This window comes from Sabethes cyaneus, chromosome 1, assembly GCF_943734655.1.
Source record: "Sabethes cyaneus chromosome 1, idSabCyanKW18_F2, whole genome shotgun sequence".
Classification (NCBI taxonomy): domain Eukaryota; kingdom Metazoa; phylum Arthropoda; class Insecta; order Diptera; family Culicidae; genus Sabethes; species Sabethes cyaneus.
Window position 1 is genome coordinate 138852312 of NC_071353.1, and position 26745 is coordinate 138879056.

Sequence of the window (26745 nt, forward strand, 5' to 3'; positions counted from 1 at the left end):
ACTGCCCTGCTCGGTTCGGTTTTGGCTGCTGCTGCTGCTGCTGCAGTATGACGCTTTTTGTTGTTCACCAACCAACGTGTGCATCCACACGGCCGCGCCGTCGCTCGCCCGGCCGCCAGGCCAGGACGGAAGCAGAGAGCTTATAATCTGCTGCTCCAGCAGCCAGGCCAGTCCATCGACAACGGCAGCAAGCAGCAGTAGGACCAGTACCAGTGGCTGTGGCAGAATGAATATATAAAAATTTACCAGCTTGGTCGTGCTTTGCTCAGTATCTTGCGATCGGTCGGATCGTACGGACGTGTTTTCTCTTAGTGTTTGGCGCCAGTGGTGGATTGTAGCATGTGAGAGGTGATTAGAAGAACGATCGATCAGTACCACAGTGAATACAAAATTGCCTCCGATAACTACCGAATGTTTGAAAACAATAACGGTCACTAATGACTTACAACGGAGTAAATATTTAGCGTAGTGCTTAGAGAGTGAAGCTCGTCGACTGGTTAGTGCGATTCATTCGGTTGTTGGTGTATCTCGTGAACTACCTTCTGATAAGCGGTATGCAAAGGAGTGCCTGATCGACGCAGCGTGTGAAACCAGAGCATCGACAAGAAGCTGAAAAAAAACAATCCGGTGTGTTCCTGTTTTGTGACCCAAAGTGAGTGCTTTATTTTGCAAGAAACCCATATTTCAGGGATTTCTCCCGTTGGCTTGCCTGTGTTCGACTTATTGTAATCTGGTTTCCGACGAGCTTGGGAGGAAAGAGAATGCCAACGCGCGAACGAATCTACATATAATCCAACCCATAAGCTCCAGCAGCGGCGTTCCAGCGCTGCTGCTACCTTTTACTGGTCTCATAAAAATATGAGACGACTGATTATAAACTACAGTTATTTCGCTTACTTTCTTCGGAGCTGTACGGTTGTTCTGTGCTTCTACGGAGGGAGTTCAACCGGACTGCCATTGCCAATGCCAATTTACACGGCAGGGCACGGTCGACGATCGGCGACGATGCGACGGCGGGAAGGTGTCTCGATAATGGTATCCATTAGCCGTGGTAATTTGGTCCAGTTATCGTGGCGCTTCTGAAGCTATGAGATTTATGTTTGCAAGTAGCGGATGAAGAGTTGAAAACAATTAACAAAATATTTACAGTTTATAAACACACACACGAACTTTTGGGTTCATTTTTCAGTCGCCATTAGACATAAAAACAGTAGACTTGATTGTTTGTTATCTCCTTTTTCGGGTTCACTAGTGTCACGAAGTTTTGAATCATGGTAAAATGTATATTCTTGGGCGTCACAATCATTCAAAGTTTATTTACAATCGAAGCATTGATTAGAAAAGTCGCATTAACTTACTACAAAACTCATAGTTGAAAAATAACCAAATAAAACTTCGAGGAAAAGTATAAAAATGCTATTTGAAACAAAACAGATGGTTAAGAATTAAGTCAATAAGCCATTCGAGGGCACTGAATATGATTTTGTGGTTCTTCGAGGTTCAAAGTTCTCGTGAAACTGTATTGAATTGGGCTCTTGTTACAAACTATAAAGCGCTTCGGAATTACGAGTGCTGCATATAAATGGTTGGAGAGCTACTTATGTGACGGAACTCAAAAGACAACTTTTAATGACTTTGTCTCACATCCCGTGAGGGACACCCTAGATGTACCTCAGGGGAGTGTGTTAGGACTCCTATTATTCGTTATGTACATTAATTAATGAAGCGAGTCTTACATTTATGTGACATCAATCTTTTCGCTAATGATACTGTATTGTTCAGTGCAGCTAATAACCTAGATTATGCCATAACACACTTGAATGTAGATTTGTGCACACTGAGTAGATGGTTGAAATGCAAACAACTGAAATTGAATACTAGCAAAACCAAATTCATGATAATATCGCGCAACCCTTTCAATGATCACGTTTATGTAGAGATTGACGGTGAAATCATTCAGCGGGTACGCAAGATAAACTGTCTTGGTGTAATTATTGATAATAAACTCAAGTTAAATACCCATATAGACAATGTCATTAAAGAGGTATCAAGATCTGTGCCTAGGGTAACGAAAGAGAGGTTTATGTAGGCCTACGAATGTTGATACAATTTGAAAATATTCAGCAGTGTATTATGGAAATTTATAATTTACTGTATTGTAATACATGCCCTATAACATTCATATACATTTGTTAAATGAAGTTAAGTAAAATAACCTAAATTTCTGTACTATATGTAGGGTATGTTGCTGCGTCGTCGTAATTGCGTATTCCCGTCCTATCCAACTCAAATTATTAGAAATATCAGCGATTTTTATGACACACAATGCAAAATTAGTTATTCCTTAATATTTTAATTTATTGACTATCACACGCCATCAATCAAAGTGAGCTGAGATCTATTTAAATGCTTTCAATCATCAAAGAGTTCTTAGCAGCCAAATTTCCTACGTTTTTTCGTGTGACGAAGAAGAAAATGTCGACTAATCGTTTCAATTTCCGTCATTCATAAAATGAAAATAACTCACGCAACGCATTGTCGTTATTTTGTAGCCGGGAAAACTTGCATGACCAGCAGAAATTTTGCAGAATAACATTTGTCATGCCGTCCTAGACAAACACATGCGCGCTAGTTTCGTAAACATTAAAAACAAAGCAAAGCCATGGGTTTATACCGTCTTTAGACATTACCTTTTCCCATCGACAGACTTCGCAGCCGGTTGTTAGAGTATAGGAAAATTACGGAGCCAGTGCAACAATCCTAATGACTCTAACTAGCAAGCACCGCCTAGCCGAGATTCGAACATACGACAACTGGCTTGTTAGACCAGCATCGTACCTCGAAGCTAACTGGCCGGTTCGTAAACATTATTGTTATTTTTAGTTCGGACGATGAAAAATTTTGATGGACGGATTTTAGAACGGTACGACCAATTTAAGAAATAAAGTCAATTGCGTAATTTCAATAAAATGCTTTACTAATCGCTTTTTAGTGAATTCAAAGGGCACGGATCGGAAGGTAAGTGTGTTTGAGTCAAATCAGCACAAGGACTTTTGGAGTACAGTAGAATTTCGAATTTGGCAACAAATGCGTGTCGCCTATGTTGTCAAAATCGAGACCCTTTTTTGATGTGAAAAAATTGAATGTAAATGCCTTAGAAATTGACTAAATATCATTAATCAACGATTGCAACCATTTTATGTTCAAAAAGTCCGCCAAGAGCTATCCGTCCGGTACAAATAAGTTATTGACACCCTGCGGTAAGACGTAGTCCTAAGGCAATAAAAATTTTATTGTTCGAAATCACATAACTTTTTTTCATGAACATACTGAGGGCATCATTTTTTCGTCATTTAAGGGATGTTTGCGGAAACTGATTGATATTTAAGCATATTTTTGAAAGTGAAATATCTTGTGTTGCCAAAAACGAATACTTTTCTTGCCAACATCGAGGCATGCCAAAATCGAAATCCAACTGTATTCATTAAATCCACCTAAGAAATGATGAAAATTAGAGTGGCTTTCCTTACTACGACGGGAATTAGAAATAAACCCTATATCATTTTTAACAGTTTCTTAGAGTTTATAGTTCCACTAAGAGTTAAACCATCAGGCCACAATTACACAACTTCTAATGATTGGCGGTGATTTTGCATTTTGCCAAATTTTGCGTTACTTGTAGCACTGGTCAACTTTAAGTATCTGCCTTGAAACTGGCATACAGTTGACGAAGTTAGCTTTCTTAAGGAGCTTGCTTACAACTTCGATTAAACCAAAACAGATAACTAACTTTTCTGGGTTATCATTCACTGATTCGCATTCATCAATTTCCACGAAATTGTTGATAGCACCATTCATTGCGATATATTGATTTGAAGTTTAATTGTCTTACAACTAACATGTGGACTGCCAGTTAAAATATCAATCAGCTAACGTCCTCTGCATCTTACTAGTTCCTTTCGACACTATTTTACAGCTATTTGCATACTTGAGAGAAATACAAACTATGTAAAGAATTGCAAGCACCTAACTGACGCAGAGCAGCAAATGACTTGCTCAAAAAATCAAGTTTACACTGGGTGATGCACCCAGAGCGCCCTCTGCGCACCACCCAGTGTGAAGTGAGAGTGCGCCGTAAATACTTAAGATAGAGCAATACTTAGTTCAGCAATCTTATAGATAATAATCGGCTCTATAAATGCCCAATTTTCATCAACTCATGCTTAGGCATCATTTTGGAGCAAACCTAGTTTCAGGGGATACAATTTCTCAAACATAGTACCTAATAAATTAAATACGTCCTCAAGTGATTCTTGAGCCTAAATGGTGCATTTTTCCTCTTATTAAACACGTAAGTGATGTTTAGAATAAATAGTTCCAGTTTTATCATTTACCTTTTTCACGTGGAACTGCTAAAATTTAAAAATTGCGAAAATATGTTTTGATCCGCCTTCAGAAAAACGTGAATACCTCAGCGAGATTTGAATATACGTCCATACTTTCTTCGGCAAAGTTGTTCGTCGTAAAATTTTCTATCTATGCAGTATAGCTATGTTACTCTGAGACACTGTTCTATACCCTGTTTTGACGTTTATTGAAATAAAATTTCGAAAATTTTAAATTTTTGCCGAACTCAATAAATTTTTGTAACTAAATATGACTCCAGACATGCCACCATAACTTTTTTAGGAATGTATAAGATCTCAATGATTGTGAAAAAAATAGTTAAGTACCTTGTTTCACCTACTTTAACATTTCTAAAAATATTTTTTTGAAATTACTCCTGAAAAATACCATTTTTCATAAGACTCAATTGTGCGACCCCCAAATCGCGTCAACCAATGTTGACGTTATATAAAAGTTATGTTGTGACACCCTAAGCTATCATTTGAGGGGTGAGCCCCCGGGTTTTCTGACATAGTGCTATTTTGGGACACTCTAATGCCCATACATAACATTTTCGAATTATGTTTGGCTGAGGTGTTACAGCTAAAAAAGCAAAATAGGTGCACTGAGTGCAGGACAGCCCTGGCTACATTTGTTATGGATCGATCGGTATTCATCAAAGTCCATTCATAATTGGCAGAGCGTTCCTAATCTTTCATTTTTTCGAGGTGCGCGACAATTTTTGATTTTTTGGAATTATTCCCTGTTTTACGTCAGAAATGGAGTAGAGTACGGGAAAATGTGACAAAAGCTAGGTAGATGGGATTGAAAACGAGGAAAAACGCATGACGGAAGAGAAAAAAACTGGCCTGTAAAACGAAAGTGACACAAGGGGAAAGAAAATGGGAGGGAAAATGGGCCGCAAAAAGTGAAAAAGTGAAAAAAAAGAAAAACAGCAAACGAGGTGAAAAAGAGGAAGAAAAAGAACGAGAATTAAAGAGAGAAGAAGAAAACACGATAAATAAAACGAGGAAAATAAGAAATAAAATTAAGAGAAACTGAACAGAAAAGGAAAAAACAAAACAGAAGAACATGGGATGGAAAAGAAAAGGATTCCACCTTTAACGGGAGCAGAAAAGAAAAACGAAGAGATAAAAATGAAACGAAGTATAAACGGATTAAAACGAAAAACAGAAATGAAGTCAACAGGGAAAAAAATTAAAAACAAGAATGGAAAAGAGCTGTATACATACTGCCGAACAAAAGTAACGATGTGGCAACTATTGATACGTACGCAGCTTCTGTGCGAGAGCTTTTAAGGAATAGTTTTGACAATACATTCGCTGCTGTGAACTATTTGCTACGATCTTCTCGTCTGGTTTTGCTTGTAAATCGGTATCACCAAGAGATACTAACTATGATAGATCCCACACCCCAGCCGATTACGTCGATTTCGATATCTTTGAGATTTCTCCGGATATGATAACCGCTGCTGCCAAGAAATTGAAAACATTGTATTGTGCTGGTCGTAATGGAATTCCTGTCGTTGTCTTTTGTCGATGCGCCGAAGCCTTAACTGACTCGTGTCCATGTCCGCCGGTCCAGCAGAGCAAAGGGATGAAATCAGAGATCTCCACTGCTGACGGTTACCCGCCATGGCGCTAGGACAGGTTCTCGTCTACAGCCCGGATGTCGTTGGCTAAGCTCCGTCGCCATGAGCCTCTCTTCTACGCTGTGGATTCCAGTCGAGTGCTTCTCTGCAAACTTCGTTCGCTCCTTTCCTCAAGGTGTGTCCGATCCACTTCCACCTACGTTCACGAATTTCTGTGACTATCGACCGTTGATGACACCAACGATGGAGTTCCTCATTGGATATCCAGTTATCAGGCCACCAGGCACGAATGATGTATCGCATACACCGGTTAATGAATACCTGCAGCTTTTGCGTTGCCTCCGCTGAGACGCACCACGTTTCGCAGGCATACAGCAGTATGGATTTAACGTTTGAATTAAAGATTCGGGGTTTCGTGCGTAGAATGATCTGGTTTGAGCGCCAACTGTTTCGCAGACCTGCAAAGGCACCCCTGGCCTTCCTGATCCGTGTGGCTATATCAGTCTTGGTACCACCATCGGGCGTTGTTTGGCTACCAAGATATTGAAAGGCATCTACCTGCTTAACTTGTTGTCCCGCTACTGTGAAGTTGGTGGAATTGTCAGTGTTCACTACCATAGACTTAGTTTTCGCTACATTGACGGTGAGACCTGCTGCCTGGGAGCTCTCGGAGAGGTCATCTAACTTGCTCTGCATATCGTTTCGGCGTTGTGCGAGCAAGATAATGTCGTCGGCTAGGTTAAGCTTAGGCTTAGCTGCTCCATCGTTAGAGGATTCAAAGGCAATCCTCGATTTGGTCTACTGTTAATTGCTCCAACTAATATCCCATCCATAACGATGAGAAACAGAAGCGGTGATAAAATTCAGCCCTGTTTCACGCGAGCAGTAACCCTTATGGGGTCGGACATGACGCCGGTGTGCAAAACCTTGCACGAGAACGCCTCGTACTAAGCCTCGATGATATGGACTAGCTTATCTGGAACTCCTCTACGCCTAAGTGCGCCCCAGATGTTTTCGTGGTTGAGTCGGTCGAACGTCTTTTCGAAGTCAACGAACACCAGCAGAAGAGAGTCCTGGAATTCATTGATCTGCTCCAATATAATGCGGAGCGTTGTGATATGGTCTACACATGATCGGCCAGCACGGAATCCAGCTTGCTGCCACCGGAGAGTAGCGTCGATCTTCTCCTGCATCCGGTTGAGGATTACCTTACAGGGTACTTTGAGAGTAATACGGAGCAACGTGATGCCACGCCAGTTACCGTATTCAGTTAGGTCTCCTTTCTTAGGGACTTTGACCAATATGCCCTGCATCCAGTCCACCGGAAAAGTTGCGGTTTCGCATATATTGCGGAAAAGCTGATGCATCATCTGGGCTGACAAAGATGAGTTCAGTCCATCGCTTAAGCTGTTCTGTACGGTCAGTCAATAGCTGACCAGCTCTGTCCTTTAGCGGCATCTTTGTATTTATCCTGGCACCACTAAGGCGACGAGAAATATCGTACAACAAATGGATATCACCATTGGCGGCGGCGGTTTCTCCTTGTTCGGCTAGCGAGTTAGTCCAGGCTCTCTTGTCCCGCCTACAAGCACGTTTAACAGCCCTCTCCAGTCCGGCGTATCGTTGACGGGCGGCTGTCTGGTCCACGCTCGCTCAATGCCGGCTTTCGCCTCTCTCCGCTCGTCGATCTTCCTCCAAGTTTCAGCCGAAATCCACTCCCTCCGCCCGCTGCGCTTTGCCGAGGGTTTCATCACTGGTCGTGATGAAGGCGTTCTAGATGCCGGTCCATTACTCTTCGACGGTTCCACCAGGTGGCAACTCCGAGGCTCGAGATTCAAGTTGTTCAACAAAGGCCCTTTTCACCTCAGGATTCTCCAATCGGCGGACGTCGTAGCGGCACCCAACTTTCTCCTCCCGTCGTTGGACACGTGCGACGCGCAGACGTATTTCAGCGATAACAAGATGATGGTCGGATGCAATGTCAGCACTGCGTTTGTTCCGTACATCAAGAAGGCTCCTTCGCCATTTCCGGCTGATGCAGATGTGGTCGATTTAGTTTTCTGTTCGGCCGTCGCGGGAAACCCACGTGACTTTATGTACTGGTCTATGGGGGAAGAGCGATCCACCAATGACCATGTCGTTATTACCACAGAAATCTGTAAACAGCTTCCCGTTTTCGCTCATCTCTCCTAGGTCATGGCGTCCCATGACGCGCGCTAGGTTCGCGTTGTTTGAGCCAATCTTCGCTTTGAAGTCGCCCATGTGGATTTGGATGTCCCCCTTCGGGATTTTCTCAACCAGCTTGCCGTAAAAACTCTCTTTCTCCTGCAGGTCGACAGCATCTGTTGGCGCATAGCACTGGATTGCTGTAAGGTTCCTAACCCGTGTTCTGAATCTGGCAACGGTTATTCGCTCATTTATCGGTTCCCACTTCATCAGGGCCCCATGTGCCCCTGGGCTCAGCAGGAATCCAACTCCTCTTGCTCGAGTAGCATTTTCACCTCGTATGCCAGAGTAGAGCAAGACTTGCCCGGATGATGTCCTGTGTTCGTCAGCACCCGGCCAGCGGACCTCGCTTAGCCCCAGGATTTCAAGCTTCAGGCGGCTAGCTTCCCTTGCAAGTTGAGCCAGCTTGCCCTGCTGGGCAAGGGTCAGTATATTCCATGTTCCGATTCGTGTCCGTGTTTTCATACTAAAGGTCGTTGCCAATAATCCAGAGAGATTTCTTCTTTCATTTTCGGTAACTTTTTTGTGTTCCGGCACAGTAGGCTTTGAACCTAAGGTCCTTAGCAGCATACAGATGATTTTAAAGTTGGGTTCTAAATCTCTTCTGTAGTGTGGTCCTCTTTGGTTCTAACTAAGGGTTTTCATTGATTTGTTATGGCTGTGCATGTTTACGAGACTTAAAAGAAGATTTAAGAATATGGTCGTAACAACAGTAGGCAATTATCAAAAAACCAATTTTGTTGCTTGGGTATACAATCAGCATTAGACACATTCCGCCGTGACGTTACAACGTTTCGACTCTTCTTTGCACACTATTTGTGCTTCAGCTGGGAAAATTGTTGAGAAACACCCAAATATTATTATATATTTGGAAAGAGCATAAAATTTCCAATTAAAAGTGAACAAATTAATAGCATTTGCTTTAACCAGATTGTTTTGGAAAGCAAAAATGTAGCGTGACGTTACAACGCGCCAGAAATTCGTCTTTTGGTTCTTCTGTTGAATAACATGAAAATTCTGCTCTCTTTCAAATTTTATCTAAAGACTTTCTTCTATGATTTGATAAGAAATGAAAACTGAATAACTTGCCATTTTCAGAATTCCGATAATTAGTGAAGTTAATTTTTAAACAGCTTTTACTTTTCGTGACGTTACAACGGTTTGTTTTACACAGAGAGGGTCGTAGCTCCGTTGTAACGTCACGAAAAATCTGTTCAGTTAATATTCGTCAATTATCGCTGTTGCTGCCTTCTGTATATAACAGATAATCCAAAGACGTGTTGTTAGTATGTCTTTCACTATTTTAACTACGTAATTTTGGGGTTGTTCACAAATTACGTCGCGTAGTGGGAGTAATTCTAAGAAAGTGAGACATAAGTAATATCATCGAAACCATAAGACATAGCATAATAGTTGCTCCTGGAAAGTTTCTTCATTTAAAATGCACTTTCTAGTGGTGAAAAAATATTCGGACATTAGGGTGTCCTCAAGCAGATACAAAAAATATTTTCTTTATTTTAAGTCAGAAATGATTGCTGTTCACAGAAAATTTGTAGTAAAACTAATTTTAAGAAACTTTGTTGAATACTGAAGATTTCTATTTCTTACATGAAAAAAGTTATAGAGAAAAACTCTTAGGGACACCCTTAAAAATAGTTTTTTTTATCTAGCGCTTTAATAACGCTTCGTATGCTTTGCAAATGTTCTAAAAAATTGATGATCTAATTAAATTGCCCATTTTTATCGAAAATGGTAGACCTCTATCTTTTCCCTTTAGAAGCTATCACTGTTTTTTTTTATTTTTACATGTACTCTTCAAGGGGGTGTATCTCGGGGGAGAGCAGCTATGAGCAGCTAAACTCACTTGTTTTTTGTGAGTCAATTTATGTTGTATTCCACCATGTACAACTTAGGGTAAAACACTGTGGAAAATCTAAAAAAAGTTATTATGAAGGCAACCGTAGGTGAACATGTAGAAATAAAAGAAACAAGGGATAGCTCCTAAAGGGAAAAAGATAGATCTCTACTATTTTCGACAAAAATGTGCAATTTAATTCGATTACCAATTTCTTAGAATATCTAAAAGACGTACAAAGTGTTATTAAAGAGATAGATCGAAAAAAACTATTTTTAAGGGTGTCCCTAAGAGTTTGTCTCTATAACTTTTTTCATGTAAGAAATAGAAACCTTCAGCATTCAACGAAATTTGTTGAAATTAGTTTCTCTACAAGTTTTCTATAGACAGCAATCATTTCTGACTTGAAATAGAGAAAATAATTTTTGTATCTGCCTCGGGACACCCTAATGTCCAAATGTTTTTTCATCACTAGAAAGTACTTTTGAAATGAAGAAACTTTCCTGAAGCAACTATTATGCTATATCTTAAAGTTTCGATGCTATTACTTATGTCTCACTTGTTTTGAATCCGTCCGGCTGACCGCCGTGACGTTACAACGCGAGCTTCAATCAGTTGTAATTTAGGTTCTACTTAACTTATCTTCATTCTTAAGGTACCGTTTTAAAGGTAATTATGAGTACAAAGAGAAAACGGATTATTAGATTGTTCGAATTTGTACTTTTCTGCGAAAGCGAAAAAGTACACCTTTTTCGTGACGTTACAACGCAAAAAATGGTCCTATTCAATCCACTTGAAATACAAAATAACTGCAAAATTACATCCAAACTATTTTTGGAATGGATTCAGCATATATTTCTTTGTATGTTGGTCGAAAACAAGTGATATTATTAAATGTTTTAGCGCACTGTAGCAACATTTTTAAAAATATCACGAAAAATCATTTATTTCTTGTAAATTTCATCTATTTTCGATGCACGTTTTATATAACTTCCGAAAATGCTAGAGTACCAATTATAGCAGTTTTTAAAGGTTCAAACATTGCCCAATCATGGAAAAATATTCAACTATGCTAAAAGCAACTTTTATAAAATGTGTGATTGGTATACCGGCCCGCGGAATGTGTCATTATGATTTTATTGATTTCCCAATGAGCAAAGCGAAATTGAAGCAATATTTTGATCAATTATCAAAGCAAAACAAAGCAAAGCATAGGTACTACATTCCGTTATCGAAACTTGACCTTCTGTTTTTATACGACGGACTTCGCAGTCAGCTGTTAGAGTACAGGACAATTGCAGGGCCAGTTACTACCATTCTATTGACTCTAACAGTTTCTCCCAGTCGAGATTCGAACATACGACGACTGGGTTATTAGGCCAGCATCACACCTCGAAGCCAACTGGGAGGCATTTCGATCCATTACGCAAAGTTGAATAAATGTAGCATTAGATTTAGCTAATGACACAACTGGCTGCAAATAATTGTGGGAAAATTGTAAACTGTTCTCTGCACCAAATTTTTTTGAAAGTCGTCGAACGGTTTGCTAATATATAAAGCAAACATGAACAACATTTCGTTTCTACTATTATCCAAGTAGATAGTAGAAATCATTCTGCATCGAAGCACTGCCAGAATCCTCATATGCAATCTATGAATTAGTTCTAGGCAATTTAATCCAATCTGCTGTTTAGTTTTGTGGAAAAAGCTTAATTCTCAAGTCGCCCAAAATACTACCGCAATCGCCTACTGTGAAGCATAAATCAGTTGACGTCACCAAAACATGCCAGCAAGGTCATACTATTTCCTGCTTGATGCACCTCTATCGCTTCCGAGCACGCGCCACTCTAGGCAAGGTCTCAAGGTCAAGGACAGTACTGTAGTACTAGGGAGAAGAACTACTCCCTGCTCTCTGTCAGCTGATGCTGGCATCAACAACTAGCAGTACGTACATAGCGCATCGGTGTCGCCGGTCGATCGACTCGTTGCCATTTATTACACCAACCCAGCTCAGCCCAGCCCAAAACGCTCGCTGGCGGTGCTTCCTGCGGGTTGACCTATTTGAAAATTTCTCTTTCGTTATGTACATGAATAGCTACTCTATACTCGTTGGAATGCAACTCACTCACTTGCGTCCACGACGAAAGCCAGAGGTAGGTAGGTACTGTCTGTCGACCATGGCGGAATGCTTCACTAAAGTGAGAGTCCACTTCACAATCCGACGTAGCTACGTACGGCAGACAAAACTGATTGTTTTACTTTTTGCACACTCCAGAACTGAAGATTCGAGCCTGACTGTTTACCCTCCAATTACGAAAGGTGCGAAAGGTGTGAGATGCTTTCAAGTGTGATTCATGTTTCATGTTTCATTCACCTAGTTGATTGGTCGAAACACTTTTAAACTTTGAAAAATTCTAGCCTCAATTATGTAATTCAAAAATTTTGTGCTGCTTTTCAAGGTGAGCAGTAATATATATGCAGATTTCTTTTTTTGGGCAGACAAACAAAGTTACTAGTATGCATTTAGAATACAATTATACTATATACGGAAGACTCGGCAACAATCATTTGTATTTCTTTTGTTTAGTCGTTTGTCGTTCGCAAAAAAAAACCTTCGAAACAATAAAACCGGCGCGCGAAAACCTGTTTTCGCTTACGTTTAATTGCCATCTAGGTAAAACGCGACGAGATTAAATTTCTAAACCTAATTCTAATTTCTAATTTCTTCCATTTCCGCGTCGCTCCCAGCAGCTAGGTGTTTCGTGCCGGGTCCGAACCGACGACCGTGGCAAGCGTGGTGCGCTAATTTCACCGCATCGCACGTTGTCACTCACCTGCCCTGTTTTGTAAGCGGGGACAAGACAAGTGAGGGAATTGAATGAAATTCCTCCACTTCAACCTATCGACGACCGCGGCACGGCGCGGTGGAATTGTTTACGGTAAACTCTGCGCCCGATGTAAACTCCAGCCTGGTTAATACTAAACATGGTGAATCCGCGCTGTACCGTCGACGTCGTCGACGTCTTCGCTTTGTCATCAATGTCGAACCACCGTTTAGCACTAGTTTCAGCAGTACAACTCCGTCGTCAATCAACGGTTGTATGGCCGGTGGTAATTATGCATTAGAAAGTTATGGAACATTGATCTACCCATCAACAGGCCGGGCCTGAATGGGGACTGCCAGTAGAACGAGTTTTGCCGTCGTCCACCGATCCGATCCGCAATACGGTCAGCTGATCGACTAAAAATAGACTTTTCTATTTGGTTGGAAGCATGTTGATCTGCGCAAAATGGATGTTACGACTTGGATGAAGGTGCTGCAAACTGGTGCAGTGGATTGTTTCCGGAAACCTGACATTTCCGGTCTAGAAAATCGTCTGTTTTTGATGATTTGATGACGCTCCACTTTAAATAAAATCGAACACGATCGACAAACGTCAGAAAAGTATTTTAGAACTGATCACAAAATATTTTTTTATTTACTTCTATGCTTCAACTCAATCAGAAGTGGTTCTTTAGAAGATCTATTCAACTCTGAGGGCTATGAGTTTACTTAACCTCTCAACCATTGTTTGGAGCATTACCAGCTGACGGGTTTCAAATGATGTTGATTATGCAAAACAGCCTGAATGAGTCTGTACGAATACACTTTACTTCAAAAACTCGGCCCAGAACCAGTAACCAGCACAGCGCCGCCATTAGCACCAGGAAAATTTTCAACTCAATTTACCAGCAACAAAGCCTTCGCAACTACATGTGACGAAATAGCATGTTACGCATGCTCACGGCGCGATGGTGGTTTAATCATTTAATCACGAACGGTGCCAAACATTGTCAGTAACTCTCCGGGGCAACGGAAACTTCATTTTCCCCAGCCAACGTTCGGTTCGAAACCGTCGATGCGTTAAGTCAGTACCAGTACCAGTACCTGTTTGCTTTTTTATTGGCTCTTCCAGCAGCGAATTTCCCCTCTAAACCATTCTCGCGTTCCAGAGGCTAAGCGCAATACGTAACCTCTCCGTACCATCACACAATGCCATGCCAATTATATTAGAGCTGTGTTTTGTGAATGGAAATGATTTCCGAATTTCCACCCGGCCGCCGCCGGTCGAAGAAATGAAAAGGAAAGTGTTTTCACTCTTCGCGCACCGCCGCAGCCGCTGCGCTGTGTTACGCGTAACCGCAATTTGGACGTGAAAACGGAACGGATCGGTCACGATTTGCTACAATGTCTTATTATCTAGGTACCTATTGGGTTGTGTGATTACGAAATCACCTATTAGAATACTTGTACCTACCTGCAATTAATGATTTGCATCGGTTGGATATGGTAATTGACGTGCGTTTTGCATGTGATGTACGAGCTACAAGGTAATCGGTACAAGGTACTTTTTCGTTCATTGCAAAAGCACTAATCGATTGTTGTAAAGATGCTTCACTACACTCATTGGTGAGAAGGCCAATGAAAAGTTTGAATCACGCGAGTAATTGAGGTCTTTTGAAGTGAGATTTTTCAATTATAATTGGTTAAACTAATTGCAGACATATATCAGTCAGGAACAAATTCACCAAACCATCAAAGTTTCATCTCAATAAAAGCATTTCATCCCAAATCTTCTTCAAACGTTGCTTGAAAATATCCATAGTCAATCCTTTGGTATTCTCTAGTGCCTAGCATGTAACCCCATGCATAGAAATCGAGAGGATTCATATCAAACGAAGAGACAGGCCACTCTTTCGAAGAAACATCATTCGAAAAATTGTTCACACATCAAGTCTGTGCAGCTTTCGTCTGGTGAGACGGTGCAGAATCTTGTCGATAGTTGTACGGTGCATTATTGTAGTGTTTTTTGACGACATAATAATAATATTTAGTGTTAGTTCGGAGAAATATCCCCGTATCATCACCCTGGAAATATTTTGGAACCTTTGAACAGCCAATTTGTTCCGCGGATTATAAATAAAATATGCTGCATATATCCGATCATTTTGTTGGTTATGGTGAGCCTATTGCAGGAACATTTTTTCGTCCGAAAACAGAATTTCACAATCACCGTACCGCTTGAGCAGCTGCCGACATCTTTCGACTTTTGCAACCTTCTGCTTTTCAGTCAGTCAAACCATTCTTCAGTCAATTCTTTATGGATGAATGCGAAATTCTCAGTTCCTTGGCCATCTTACGTCCAGACTGATCTAGTTTCCGACTAATTCATTCTCTTACTCGTTTGATGGCTAACCGGTGTCCTTACAGTGCGTTTACGGTCAGGTTTGGGGAGTATTTTCCGAGAACCGGTTTCCTTGTTTTACTTGATGGTACAAAAGATGAATCTTTCGTTTATTCCGAGTGGCTTTAGCTTCTTTAACCTTCCTAATGCATTAGAAAAAAGTTACAGATTATGCATTGAGGTCGAAAACGACCCATTCATCCATTTTCAATCCGAATTTCGTTTTCTTTACCTCGTTTGCAAGGTGTGACCTAAAATTGGCACCCAAGTTACGTTAGGGAATATTTGTTGACTAATGGTCACTTCAGCGTCGGTTTCGGAACATCCACTACCAGGTCCCGGAGGACATTTTTGTACTTTGAGATAATTCATCATGCGGCACATCAAATTACATCGGTATGATAAAAGAAGACTATAAACCGGGTGCCATTTGGGTCCAAAATGTCCCCATTGTACTTCCATTAGTCTTCTTCGTTTTCGACCCCAATGCATAATGTGTAACTTTTTTCGCTGTGCCTCTTCTAGATGTCGCTGGAAGCTGAAATTCCCTCACAATGCTAGATTTCCAAAGTTAGGAAAAGTCAGAAAATTTCAAGTCTAGCTTGTTCCGCTATCGAGTATCGAGGTTTGTTAGTATGCCGATTGGTCAAAAACAACCCCAATGCACTAGGAAGGTTAAAATATCACATTGTCAAATATCAAATTTTCAAAAACAGACTTACCTTTAGTTCCCTTCTTGCATCGGTGATTACCATGATTACTGTTAAACGAATGAAAATTCAAACCAAAACTGCAAGCTAAGTTGACATTTGAATACACTCTGAACGAAAAATACCCAGCCACATTTATTTTTTTTATTTAAACATGTCCAAAAAACACTGACAGTTATTACTACTCACCCTGTATATGCTATAACTCACGTCGATCTTCACAAATGAATCTATAGTTTTTTGCCTTTTACTTTGGTAACTTATAAATTAATAAAAAAAATCAAAATTGAAATAACATTTGAAAGTACTGACGTGTCCATAGCAGCTAATCCCATAGAGCCTAATCCCTTATTCAAAAATTTGATGCCGTGCTCGTTGCATTCGGAATGATGCGTACAACCCGATTCGCCGTACTTAATGTGCTGTTTTGTTCAAGATCGTTCAACCTGCGTGCGTTGCGCAACATATCTCGGCATATTTGCGTTGATAAGGGATGAAACGCACTGGATTAATGCTTGATAAGTGCTGCATTAATTTCCTAGTGCCGGTTTATGGTTTTAGGTACAAGGAACCAAACTTTTGAGTTTTACGACCGTGAAATATAATTGCAGTAATCAAAACTGCAAATATTTGCTTCCTACCCAAGTAACACTTGCAACATGTTTTTTAGAAAAATATTCAGAAAACAGTTGTATTTAAATTATAAATAAGTTTCATGGAAAACAAGATGTTATAAAAATGTTTTATTTCTAACGCTGATGTTTTCAGCCAGAATGACAGGTTAAAGTTGTATTTCGGTTGTAAAGCTAAGCTTTTATCGATCACTAGCTGACCCAACAAACTTCGTATTGCCACAAATTAACCTGTGTTGTACATAAATCATGAATCTCGGATGATCTTTGTCACAATCTCGAGTTTTGCAAATTTCTGAGGAGTTCAACCTTAGAGGATTCATTTTGGCAGTTACGTAACTATGAAAACATCCCAGGTAACCAATAAGCATCACCAATGCTATTCAAATATAGGCCAATAAGCATTTAAGTCGCCTTAAATGCTACTTAAATGCTATTTTGGCAAAATATACAGCTACTTAACTGATAACCTTCTTATAGTGCTGACAATGCTAATTTACAGCTAATTACGGACACGAAGAATTTGACTACAATTTTAGATGCCAATTTACAACACCTATGCAGTCAAAAAGCTAACATACCACAACGTGCAGTATAAAATGCCAGATACGCTGATTTGCTGCTTATGTTAATGCTTATTAGTTACCTGGAATGGGTAGTTTAATATACAAATTTGCAATTTCTGTGATTTCTGCGGGGAGTTGCCTCCCCCCAGTGGGTGGCACTACCACAGGGGTGAGAGGTCTCTAACTATCACAAAATAAATTCAAGACTCCAAAATCTCCCACATGCCAAATTTGGTTCCATTTGCTTGATTAGTTCTCAAGTTACAAGGAAATTTGAATTTCATTTGTATGGGAGCCCCCCCTCCTAAACAGGGGAGAGGTCATAATTCATCATAGAAAAAATTTCTGCCATCTAAAAGCCCCACATGCCAAATTTGGTTCCATGTGCTTAATTAGTACTCAAGTTATAAGGAAATTTGTATTTCATTTGTATGGGAGCCCCCCCTCTTAAAAGGGAAAGGGGTCGTAATTCACCATAGAAAAAATTTCTGCCATCTAAAACTCCCACATGCCAAATTTGGTTCCATTTGCTTGATTAGTTCTCGAGATAAGAGGAAATTTGCATTTCATCTGTATAGAAGCCCACCCTCTTAAAGGGGAGATGTATCATAACTCGCTTTCTAAAGAGGAGAGGGGTCTCAATTCACCATAGAAAAAATCTCGCCTCCAAAACCACCTACATGTCAAATTTGGTTCCATTTGATTGATTAATTCTCGAGTTATGAGGAAATTTGTTTTTCATTTGTATAGGAGCCCCCCCTCCTAAAGTAGGGAGGGGTCCTAATTCACCATAGAAAATATTCTTGCCTACGAAAACATCCATATGCTAAATTTGGTTCCATTTGCTTGATTAGTTCTAGAGTTATGAGGAAATTTGTATTTCATTTGTATGGAAGCCCCCCCTCTTAAAGGGGAGAGGAGTCATAATTCCCCTTCTAAAGAGGGGAAGGGACTCAATTTACCATAGAATAAATTCTTGTCACCAAAAACACCCACTTGACAAATTTTGTTCTATTTGGAAGGGGTCTCTAACCATCCCTAAAACCTTTCCTGACCCCAAAAACCTCTACATGCAAATTTTCACGCCGATTGGTTCAGTAGTTTTTGATTCTATAAGGAACATCCCGACAGACAGACAGACAGAAATCCATTTTTATATATAAGATTAATGTATAGCTCCAGGGAAATATCAGAAAAAAAATTCCTGTCCCCAGCGCGATTATGCTTTTCTGTTGGTAGTGCGAAAACCATGCAACGCATAGGCGTCACTTTGAAATATTTCACAAACATGTTACATTTTAGCTCGTTTCTTGCGCTGTTTCAGTCTTAATCAGGTCATAACTAACTATGAGCAAACGAAAGGTCAGCAATTCGATTTGTTTTAAATCTGTTGTCAATTCTTATTTAAAACCAAGTGTGTTACGATGGTACTTCTTCTCTTATTATATAGGACTGTCTTAGTTAGGAAGTAAACTTTTCTGTAAAGTAAAAGTAAATTTGGACGCACATAACATTATAGACTGGAGGACTGGAGTGTTACAGAAAAACCCATAAATGACTGGATTGCACTATTTTTATTCAACTTTAAGTTTAAGGTATTACATCATTGCAGTTCTCTGATTCTGTTAAAATCTCGAACCTTTTTCTAGAACTCATCATGCCCTGCACAGTTGAAGATGCGACTGAATCAGCATGTTTCTTCCACTTTGAACGCTTTTCTTTAGCACTGTTGACTGTCCTCCTCGCTTCGCCGAAGTCGTTTTTTGACAATTGCCAAAATTTGTCAACGGATCGAGACTACGGACAATTTGGAGGGTTCATCTCTTTTGGTACGAAATCCACATCATCAGCTGCATACAACTCTAGCACAACTTTAGAGTAGCGACAGCAAGCTAAATCAAGCCAGAATTTAAGGTTACCCTTAGTGTGAGACTTTGCCAACCACTGCTATTAGAATCACTAGAAGACGCCGTCTTACCTGTTGAACTGTCTGCGAAAGGAGAGACCGCCCAGTCAGCGTTTTGTTTAATTTACTACGAGTATTTTCGACCCAATTTTTTCAAGTTCACAAATTCGCACGTAATTGTCAAGGTGCGCGGGAGGTTACCGATCACGAACAGAGCGGCGCGGTGGTGGTGTGTTGGAATCCCATCGTTCGTGACACTGTTGACAGCGCGTTCAGGTTCACATTTCCTCCATTCCCTGACTTTACGTGTTTGAATTATATGATAGCGCAAGACCTTTGCTGCATCGTCGCACAGAACTAAGTTAGCGTTGTCCTCCTCCATTACAGTGAATTTCTTCGGGTCAAATCTTGCACCTTCTTGTATGCGGAACGAACGGAACAACTCGTACAGTTCGTTCCATAATCACGATGTCCCCTGGGTTGACACGGCATACCTCAGCTCCTCGGTGTTTATTTTCGTACTCTTTTACTGCAGTTTTTCACGACGATCCCTTCCGTTGAGCAGGTCTGCATCGTGCTCCGAATTCCCACGAACAAGCAACGCTGGACGGTGCCTAATCCTTACGATCCGTTAGATCTTTCTCAGGAGACACCTTACTTACACTATGGGCCGCCGCATTGTGTGCTTCGACTGTAGCTTGCAGCTCATTAACGTAGTTCCCGTAGATATTGTAGTCACTATAGCCTTATTAACGAGCTTCATGTACCCCTCACCCAATACATTCTGTTGAGGGAACGGTGAAGTATTGAAAATAGTACTTTTCACTATTAAAAGGAGGGCCGTTACCCGACTTGATGTTCTGGGAATAACCCTCTCTTTTAAATATTTGCCCCAAAAAATTCTTAACATTTTCGAAACCTGTAGATCGGAACGGTTTTGCAATCATGTAACGGGATCTGTAGTCGAAAATTACCAGGATCGAAATACCCTCCTCCCCCCAGCTTTGCGTGAGGTACGTTAAAGTCTATTGCGATAGTTTCCCATGCTGTTTTTGGAGCAAACATGCCGGGGGTGAAGCAAACGTCGAGGTGGGTTTTTCCGGCCTCCCGGTTGTAGCACATGCTTGACAGGATTCAACCCATTCCTCGGCATCCACAGTCATACCTGACCACCAAATCCGTTCATGCTGGATGCTCTTTAGCTTCGCTGCCAAAAGATGACCTCTGTGAGCGATGTTAAGTGTTTTCTTGCCAAAAAAATAAGGGATTACTGTGCAGCCCCGTTTGACAACTATATTATTGCAAACCGACAAATAACCGACCAGCTACGGCGATTTTGGCAGATTCCTGTTTCGAGAGCCACCAATACAGCAGGTTTCGTCCTTCACAGTTGCGTCTTGCACTTCGATTTCTGTCAGTATTTCGGTGCTCATTATTTCTACAGCTGCAATTTCCCAGGGACTAGCGGTTTCGTCAAACAGAGCATCATTTCCGTGTTTGTATAGCCGAGACGATGGGTCCGCAACATTGTCACGCCAACGGACATACTCTATGTCGCAGCTATAGGGGCTCGAACGTAAGGCTCAACCGTCCGCTCTTGATAAGGTTCTTTTCGAATTCTCACAACCACGATTGAAAATGAACGCCACACTTTGCGCGTCCGTACGTAACACGAAGTGACGTCCTAACAGAAAGTACGAAAAGTGCTCAACTCCTCGTATGGCGCTCAGGTCTTCCTCTCCTGTACGAGCACTGCTTCCTATGCTTCAGGCAAGGCGTCCGTGAAAAGGTACGTCAGGTCGTTTTCCGCAAAATAACCCAACGAAAGAATGCAACGCACAATTCTGTCCTTCACGGCTTTAAAGTCCTTCTTTGCTGTAGTCCCCATTTCCAGGTTTTCGTAGTTGCCACTAACCAGAGAGAACCTGTAATTTTCGCGAAATGCGGCATATGAGGGCTGTTTAATGACGCCAACCCTAGGAAACTTCGAAGTTCAGATGCATTCCGGTGGCTCCTGAAGCATTTTACACTCCTCACTTTCTCCTTGTCAGCGTGGAACCCGTGCCAGATTGTTTTTCCGTAAGATTTGCAGAACCTTGCAAATATGAGGATGTCATCAATACAAATTCAGTGATAAGCAATTCAGTGATATATATAACGGGTGGCAACTAAAATTTTGGTATATTTTTCTCAAGCTGTCAAAAAAGACAAAGATACATGAAGAAGATCTGATTTACCGAAATTATGTTGCATGATGTTTTTGTAGAAACGGGATCAAAATTTTCTCCAAACATTCCTCTGGTGCATCCTAATTGATAGCCAAACCAGAGGGCTTGTTGTTGAAGAAACGAGAAAGAGAACTTCTGCGTCCATAATTTTGGCTGGTATTCCACTAACTTGCTTGCGAATAGTTGTTGGGCATCTTAGGATATGGTGAACAGTCGAAGCCGCAACATATTTGCTTTTTAAATGTTGTACCGTATACTTTTTGCCGAGATTTCCGTTGTAGTTCGTAGAAGTGTACAGTGCGCTCCCGGAATGCTTCTTGTTTCGACGCCATTTTTAGCAAAACTGGGCAAGTATAAACAAAACAAAAAATATTACCAAAAAGAGGAAAGAGAGAGCTAACACATACATACTCTCATTTCTCTCTGAGCTCGTTTGCTGTTGAGCATAAGGACTACGAAAAAAATCCAAAATTTTAGTTGTCACCCGTTATATAGGCGAATGAATACTTCGCTGTACAAAAGATATGTCATGCGGGTTCAAGCTAATCTATGTGTGAAACCAAAGAAATTTTGGAACTTTGTTAACTCCAAACGAAAATGTACATCAATTCCTGGTAATGTTTATCTTGATGATACTGATTAGTCAAATTCAGACTCGTGTGAACTATTGGCAGAGGCAACAAAGCCTCTGTTTTCGCCGACAGTTCTTCATCAGAACTGGAATCTGAAAGAGCTTCGCAGTCTGTTCCTGTCAATTTAGTCGAACTAAACACATTTCATATTACTACGGATATGATCCTAACTGCTGCTAAAAAATTGAAACGCTCGTTTACTGCGGGCCCGGATGGGATTCCATCTGTCTTCATCGGTAAATATGTGAACGTTTTGGTTGTATATTCAACAAACCATTAGACGAAGGTGAATTCTCTGTAGTTTGGAAGGAATCTTTTATATTTCCAGTATTCAAAAAGTGGCGATCGACGAAACGAAAGGAACTATCGTGGCATAACTAGTCTCTCTGCCGTCTCAAAGCCATTTGAAATTATAGTAAGCATCTTTACACTGTCTCGTACGAAAAATTATAGTTCTACTGATCAACATAGGGCACGGGCGGTCTGCTAGAACGAATCTTCTTAAGTTTACGTCTACTTGCATTTTACACATGGAACAAACGGCTCAAGTCGATGCAATCTTTACAGAATTGGAAGCGGCGTTTGATCGTATAGATCATGGCATACTATTAAGGAAAATTTCACGACTTGGAGCTTCACAGACGTTTACTCTATGGCTTAGTTCATACCAGCGTGGCAGAAGTCTGCGTGTGAATCTCAATTCCGTCCATTCTTCACAATTTACAAACAACTCTGGTGTGCCCCAAGGCAGTAACAAGGGGCCTTTGCTATGAAAACCTAGATGAAAACAAGTCATTTTGCTAGTTTTGGATTGAACGAGTCCACCTTAGGGAATTTTTCGGTGCTAAAAGGTGGAGGTTAGAGGGGTTGTGGTGGATTCCAGTGATTTTTAATTCGTTTTTATTTCAGTTGCATGTAGTCAGTAATATGTGATATGTCAGTTTTAAAATAATATGTAACATTAATATATGCACCTTTTCAAAGTTTTGAAATGGGTAATGATTGCTTTATTTATTTATTTATTTTTTGCGACAATGTCATAATCTCTCTTTTCATGCATCTATACCATTCTTTGCGCAGATTTCTAAGCACTCGGAGTGTTTGTGTGTTTTGGCAATAGTTCCGTGTGGCTGTGATCTGGTTGAAATATTTTATTCTTGCTTCTAATTTGAAAATTTCGTCACAATTTTTCACTAATAATACATAGATGACTGCTCAAAAATACGTTTTACGCCTTCGTTCAAACTTGATTCGAGTTGTAATTTGCTATACTAAAAGATTAGATTACAGATTCCGCTCCAACCGTACTCATTAAATCACAGGAAATAAAACTGTCGCTAATTAAATTGACGAACCGATTATCGCTCTTTGATCATTCTATCTACCGGCACGCAGTTTGTCCTTTCATTTTGGTATGCAAAAAGCTACTCCTAACCAACGCATCCTTAAAACAATCGGTTGCACAGAAAAACCGTAAACCCATGTGTGAAGATCGTTAAATTTTACGATGCAAATCCACTTGCACTGCGCTCGATTAAGTCGCGCTTAGTCAGTGTGCCATTGATTGAATCGGTTGAAACTAGTTTTGTTTTTGTTACAGATAACCTGTGTATTGAGGAATCCCGACAGTTTTCCTCTTTAACGCAATAAAAATAACCACGACTGAATGGCTGGATGTCATTCGTCTCCGTTGTTTATGAGATTGGTTTATTTATATATATACTTAAACTGAGGCAACACAAGCTGATCAGAATGAACCAGTTTCTTTCCTGGTGAATATGCAAGAAGTTGAGTCCGGTTTTTAAATTGTTCCTTTAGTGAGGGGAAAACCCACCCAGTTGGATAGTATTTCGAGAACTACAATCGCTGCTTCCTTTCAGGTCCGCTAAATCATGACGATGCTGGCGTCGAAATCAACCGTTCTGGCAGCATTGGCTTTGTGTGTCGGACTGGTTTGTGCTATCCAAGTGCCAACGGTTGACCAGATCAGCATTGCTTCCAACGATCGACAGGATGCGGTTGCATCGTACGGTCAATCGCCGTTAGGTTATGCCGGCAAGAGCGAACCACGGGTCTACCGTCCGGATACGTCCTCGCTGGACTTCGTGTACCACAACCACGAAGATATGACGCGCTATTTGCGAGCAACCACTGCTCGGTATCCCAATTTGACGGCTCTCTACTCGATCGGCAAATCGGTACAAGGCCGGGACCTGTGGGTGATGGTTGTGTCGGCCTCACCCTACGAGCATATGCTCGGTAAGCCGGATGTGAAGTATATCGGTAACATCCACGGTAACGAAGCTGTTGGTCGGGAACTGCTGCTTCATCTGATTCAGTACCTGATTACCAGCTATAGCAGCGATCCGTACATCAAGTGGCTGCTGGACAATACTAGGATTCATATTTTGCCTTCGCTGAATCCGGATGGTTACGCCGCTTCCAAGGAGGGTACCTGCGACGGTGGCCAAGGACGGTACAATTCGCGTGGTTTCGATTTGAACCGCAATTTCCCCGATTACTTCAAGCAGAACAGCAAACGATCGCAACCGGAGACCGAGGCCGTCAAGGAATGGATTTCCAAAATACAATTCATCCTCAGCGGATCGCTGCACGGAGGTGCCCTCGTGGCTAGCTATCCCTACGATAATACACCGAATGCCAGTAAGTATGCTAAGCTAGTCTTAAAATATTAGTTTTGATATGTAACATTTCGAATTCGATTTACTACGTTTCCATGCTTTCTCGGAAACAGAGATCTGTCGATCTTCATCGACATGTGCCGGTGAGATTAGATTTAATTAGCTTTAATTACCCGTTACGTGTGACAATCCATGTTCTCATATCTTTGTTTCTCATTTTCTCCCATCACCCAACATGACCCCTTCTGAGCTCAGTGTTCAACAGTTACGTTCAGCAGCCTTCGCTGACGCCGGATGACGACGTGTTCAAGCATCTTTCGCTGACGTACGCCAACAACCATGCCAAAATGTCGCGCGGAGTTGCCTGCAAGTCGGCGTCGCCTTCGTTCGAGAACGGAATTACGAACGGTGCGGCCTGGTATCCGCTCACCGGTGGAATGCAGGACTTCAACTACGTGTGGCACGGATGCATGGAGGTTACGCTGGAAGTTTCCTGCTGCAAGTTTCCACCGGCGTACGAGCTGCGCAAGTATTGGGACGACAATCAGCTGTCGCTGATCAAGTTCCTAGCAGAAGCTCACCGTGGCGTTCAGGGCTTCGTGATGGATCCCAACGGCAGTCCGATCGAGCGCGCGCAGCTGAAGGTTAAGGGTAGAGACGTTGGCTTCGTTACGACTAAATACGGCGAATTCTGGAGAGTCCTCATGCCGGGTGTTTACAAACTGGAAATCTTTGCCGACGGTTTCGTGCCTCGGGATGTCGATTTCATGGTTGTCGAACAACATCCGACGTTGCTGAACGTCACCATGCAACCATCTAAGGTAGGTCCACTCGGGAAGCCGTTCTAAGTTGCAGTGATGTAAATAGCTCTAACACCGAATTTTGCCTTTTGATCGCACGAATGGCGGATTGAATCCACACTCTGGTAAACGGTTTTTGCCCACTAACCCCCGTATTCTTTCCTCACTCTATTCTTTCTCCGACGCGTCCGTCCGACACTTCCAGCCGTACTTATTTGTAAATCACCTAAAACCCTATAATCATCATTATTAACAGTCAATATCGTCCGAACCCGCCGCCATTCAGGATGGACGTAAAAATGTCACACCACGACCGACCGCATTCACTCCCCTAGTTGTCGGAAAATCGTCTACTTCCGGTTCCACTAGCACTGCCCCAACGACCAGCACTGCCAGCACTGGAACGGAACTGGAAGCCGAAATCGACACAACGGAAGCTCCTCAGCAAGCGATTCAACACAATTCAACAGCTTCGGAGTCGTCCGATGTCGTCTTTCCCAACGATCGACTAGTCTTCATTTAAATTGCGCTACAAAATGGTGCAAAAACGGGTTTTGGAAGCCACTGTAAATATTTCCTTCTATCGTTACTAACACCTTGTTTGTATTGTGGTACATTGTGATAACTCCAACATCCAAGATAAAATATTAATTTGGGTAGAAACATTTCAATTGGCATGTACAGAAATTTATTGTTTTTCTTGGCGAAAGCATTCTGGTGAATGGTAAGCGATTGTATAGACGCTATTCCCAGCACTGATCTGTAAAATAAATGCACTTACCAATGTAATTATTTACACTTTCTTGAATAGATTTCCTTTTGATAATTATTGATTCACGATCTGCAACTATCTTCAAATAACTTTTTATTTCATAATTTTAATTTCGCTAAAAAGCGAATTTTGTAATCTAAAATTATATTATTTTGAAATTTACCTAAACAAATCATTTTTTAAACTATTTAAATATCTTTGCATCATTCATTTAAAGTGTTGTACAAAAAACATGTCTTTATAAAAATCATATAAAACCGTCGTGTTGTTAAAGAATTTCCTCCCCACACGTGTCAATTTCTAATCAATTTTCCAACCGAATCTTCCAGCGCAACGATGGCGCATACTATCGACCAATACAGTCATCCCAGTCGCAGTACCGTCCCCAGCTGGCCATCCCGGCGGCGCAAAGTTCCGGCAGCAACGGATCACCAGCCGACGAGGGCATCCTTTCGACACTGAGCAACGGTTTCAACAGTTTGGTGAACAATATTTTCGGCTGATTCGGAACAAGCAGCACCATTGGCAGTTTTCCCCATCATCAACATCAACA

General features: G+C 41.2%; 1 protein-coding gene across 1 annotated transcript; it reads left to right on the forward strand.

The window, feature by feature from the left end:
• Positions 1-414: 414 nt before the first annotated feature.
• On the forward strand, positions 415-26745 carry LOC128742944 (carboxypeptidase D). The gene is made up of 5 exons (XM_053839447.1): positions 415-652; positions 23859-24642; positions 24734-24763; positions 24876-25441; positions 26522-26745. Exons 2-5 carry the CDS (start codon positions 23871-23873, stop codon positions 26693-26695), a joined length of 1542 nt encoding a protein of 513 aa, XP_053695422.1. The 5' UTR covers positions 415-652; positions 23859-23870; the 3' UTR covers positions 26696-26745.

Bases quoted from the DNA above. Each gene is read 5' to 3' on its own strand.
- LOC128742944 (XM_053839447.1), top strand. From the start codon at position 23,871: ATGACGATGCTGGCGTCGAAATCAACCGTTCTGGCAGCATTGGCTTTG. The intron at 24,764-24,875 runs GTGAGATTAGAT...TTCTGAGCTCAG, and splicing joins ATCTTCATCGACATGTGCCG to TGTTCAACAGTTACGTTCAG. The intron at 25,442-26,521 runs GTAGGTCCACTC...CGAATCTTCCAG, and splicing joins TCACCATGCAACCATCTAAG to CGCAACGATGGCGCATACTA.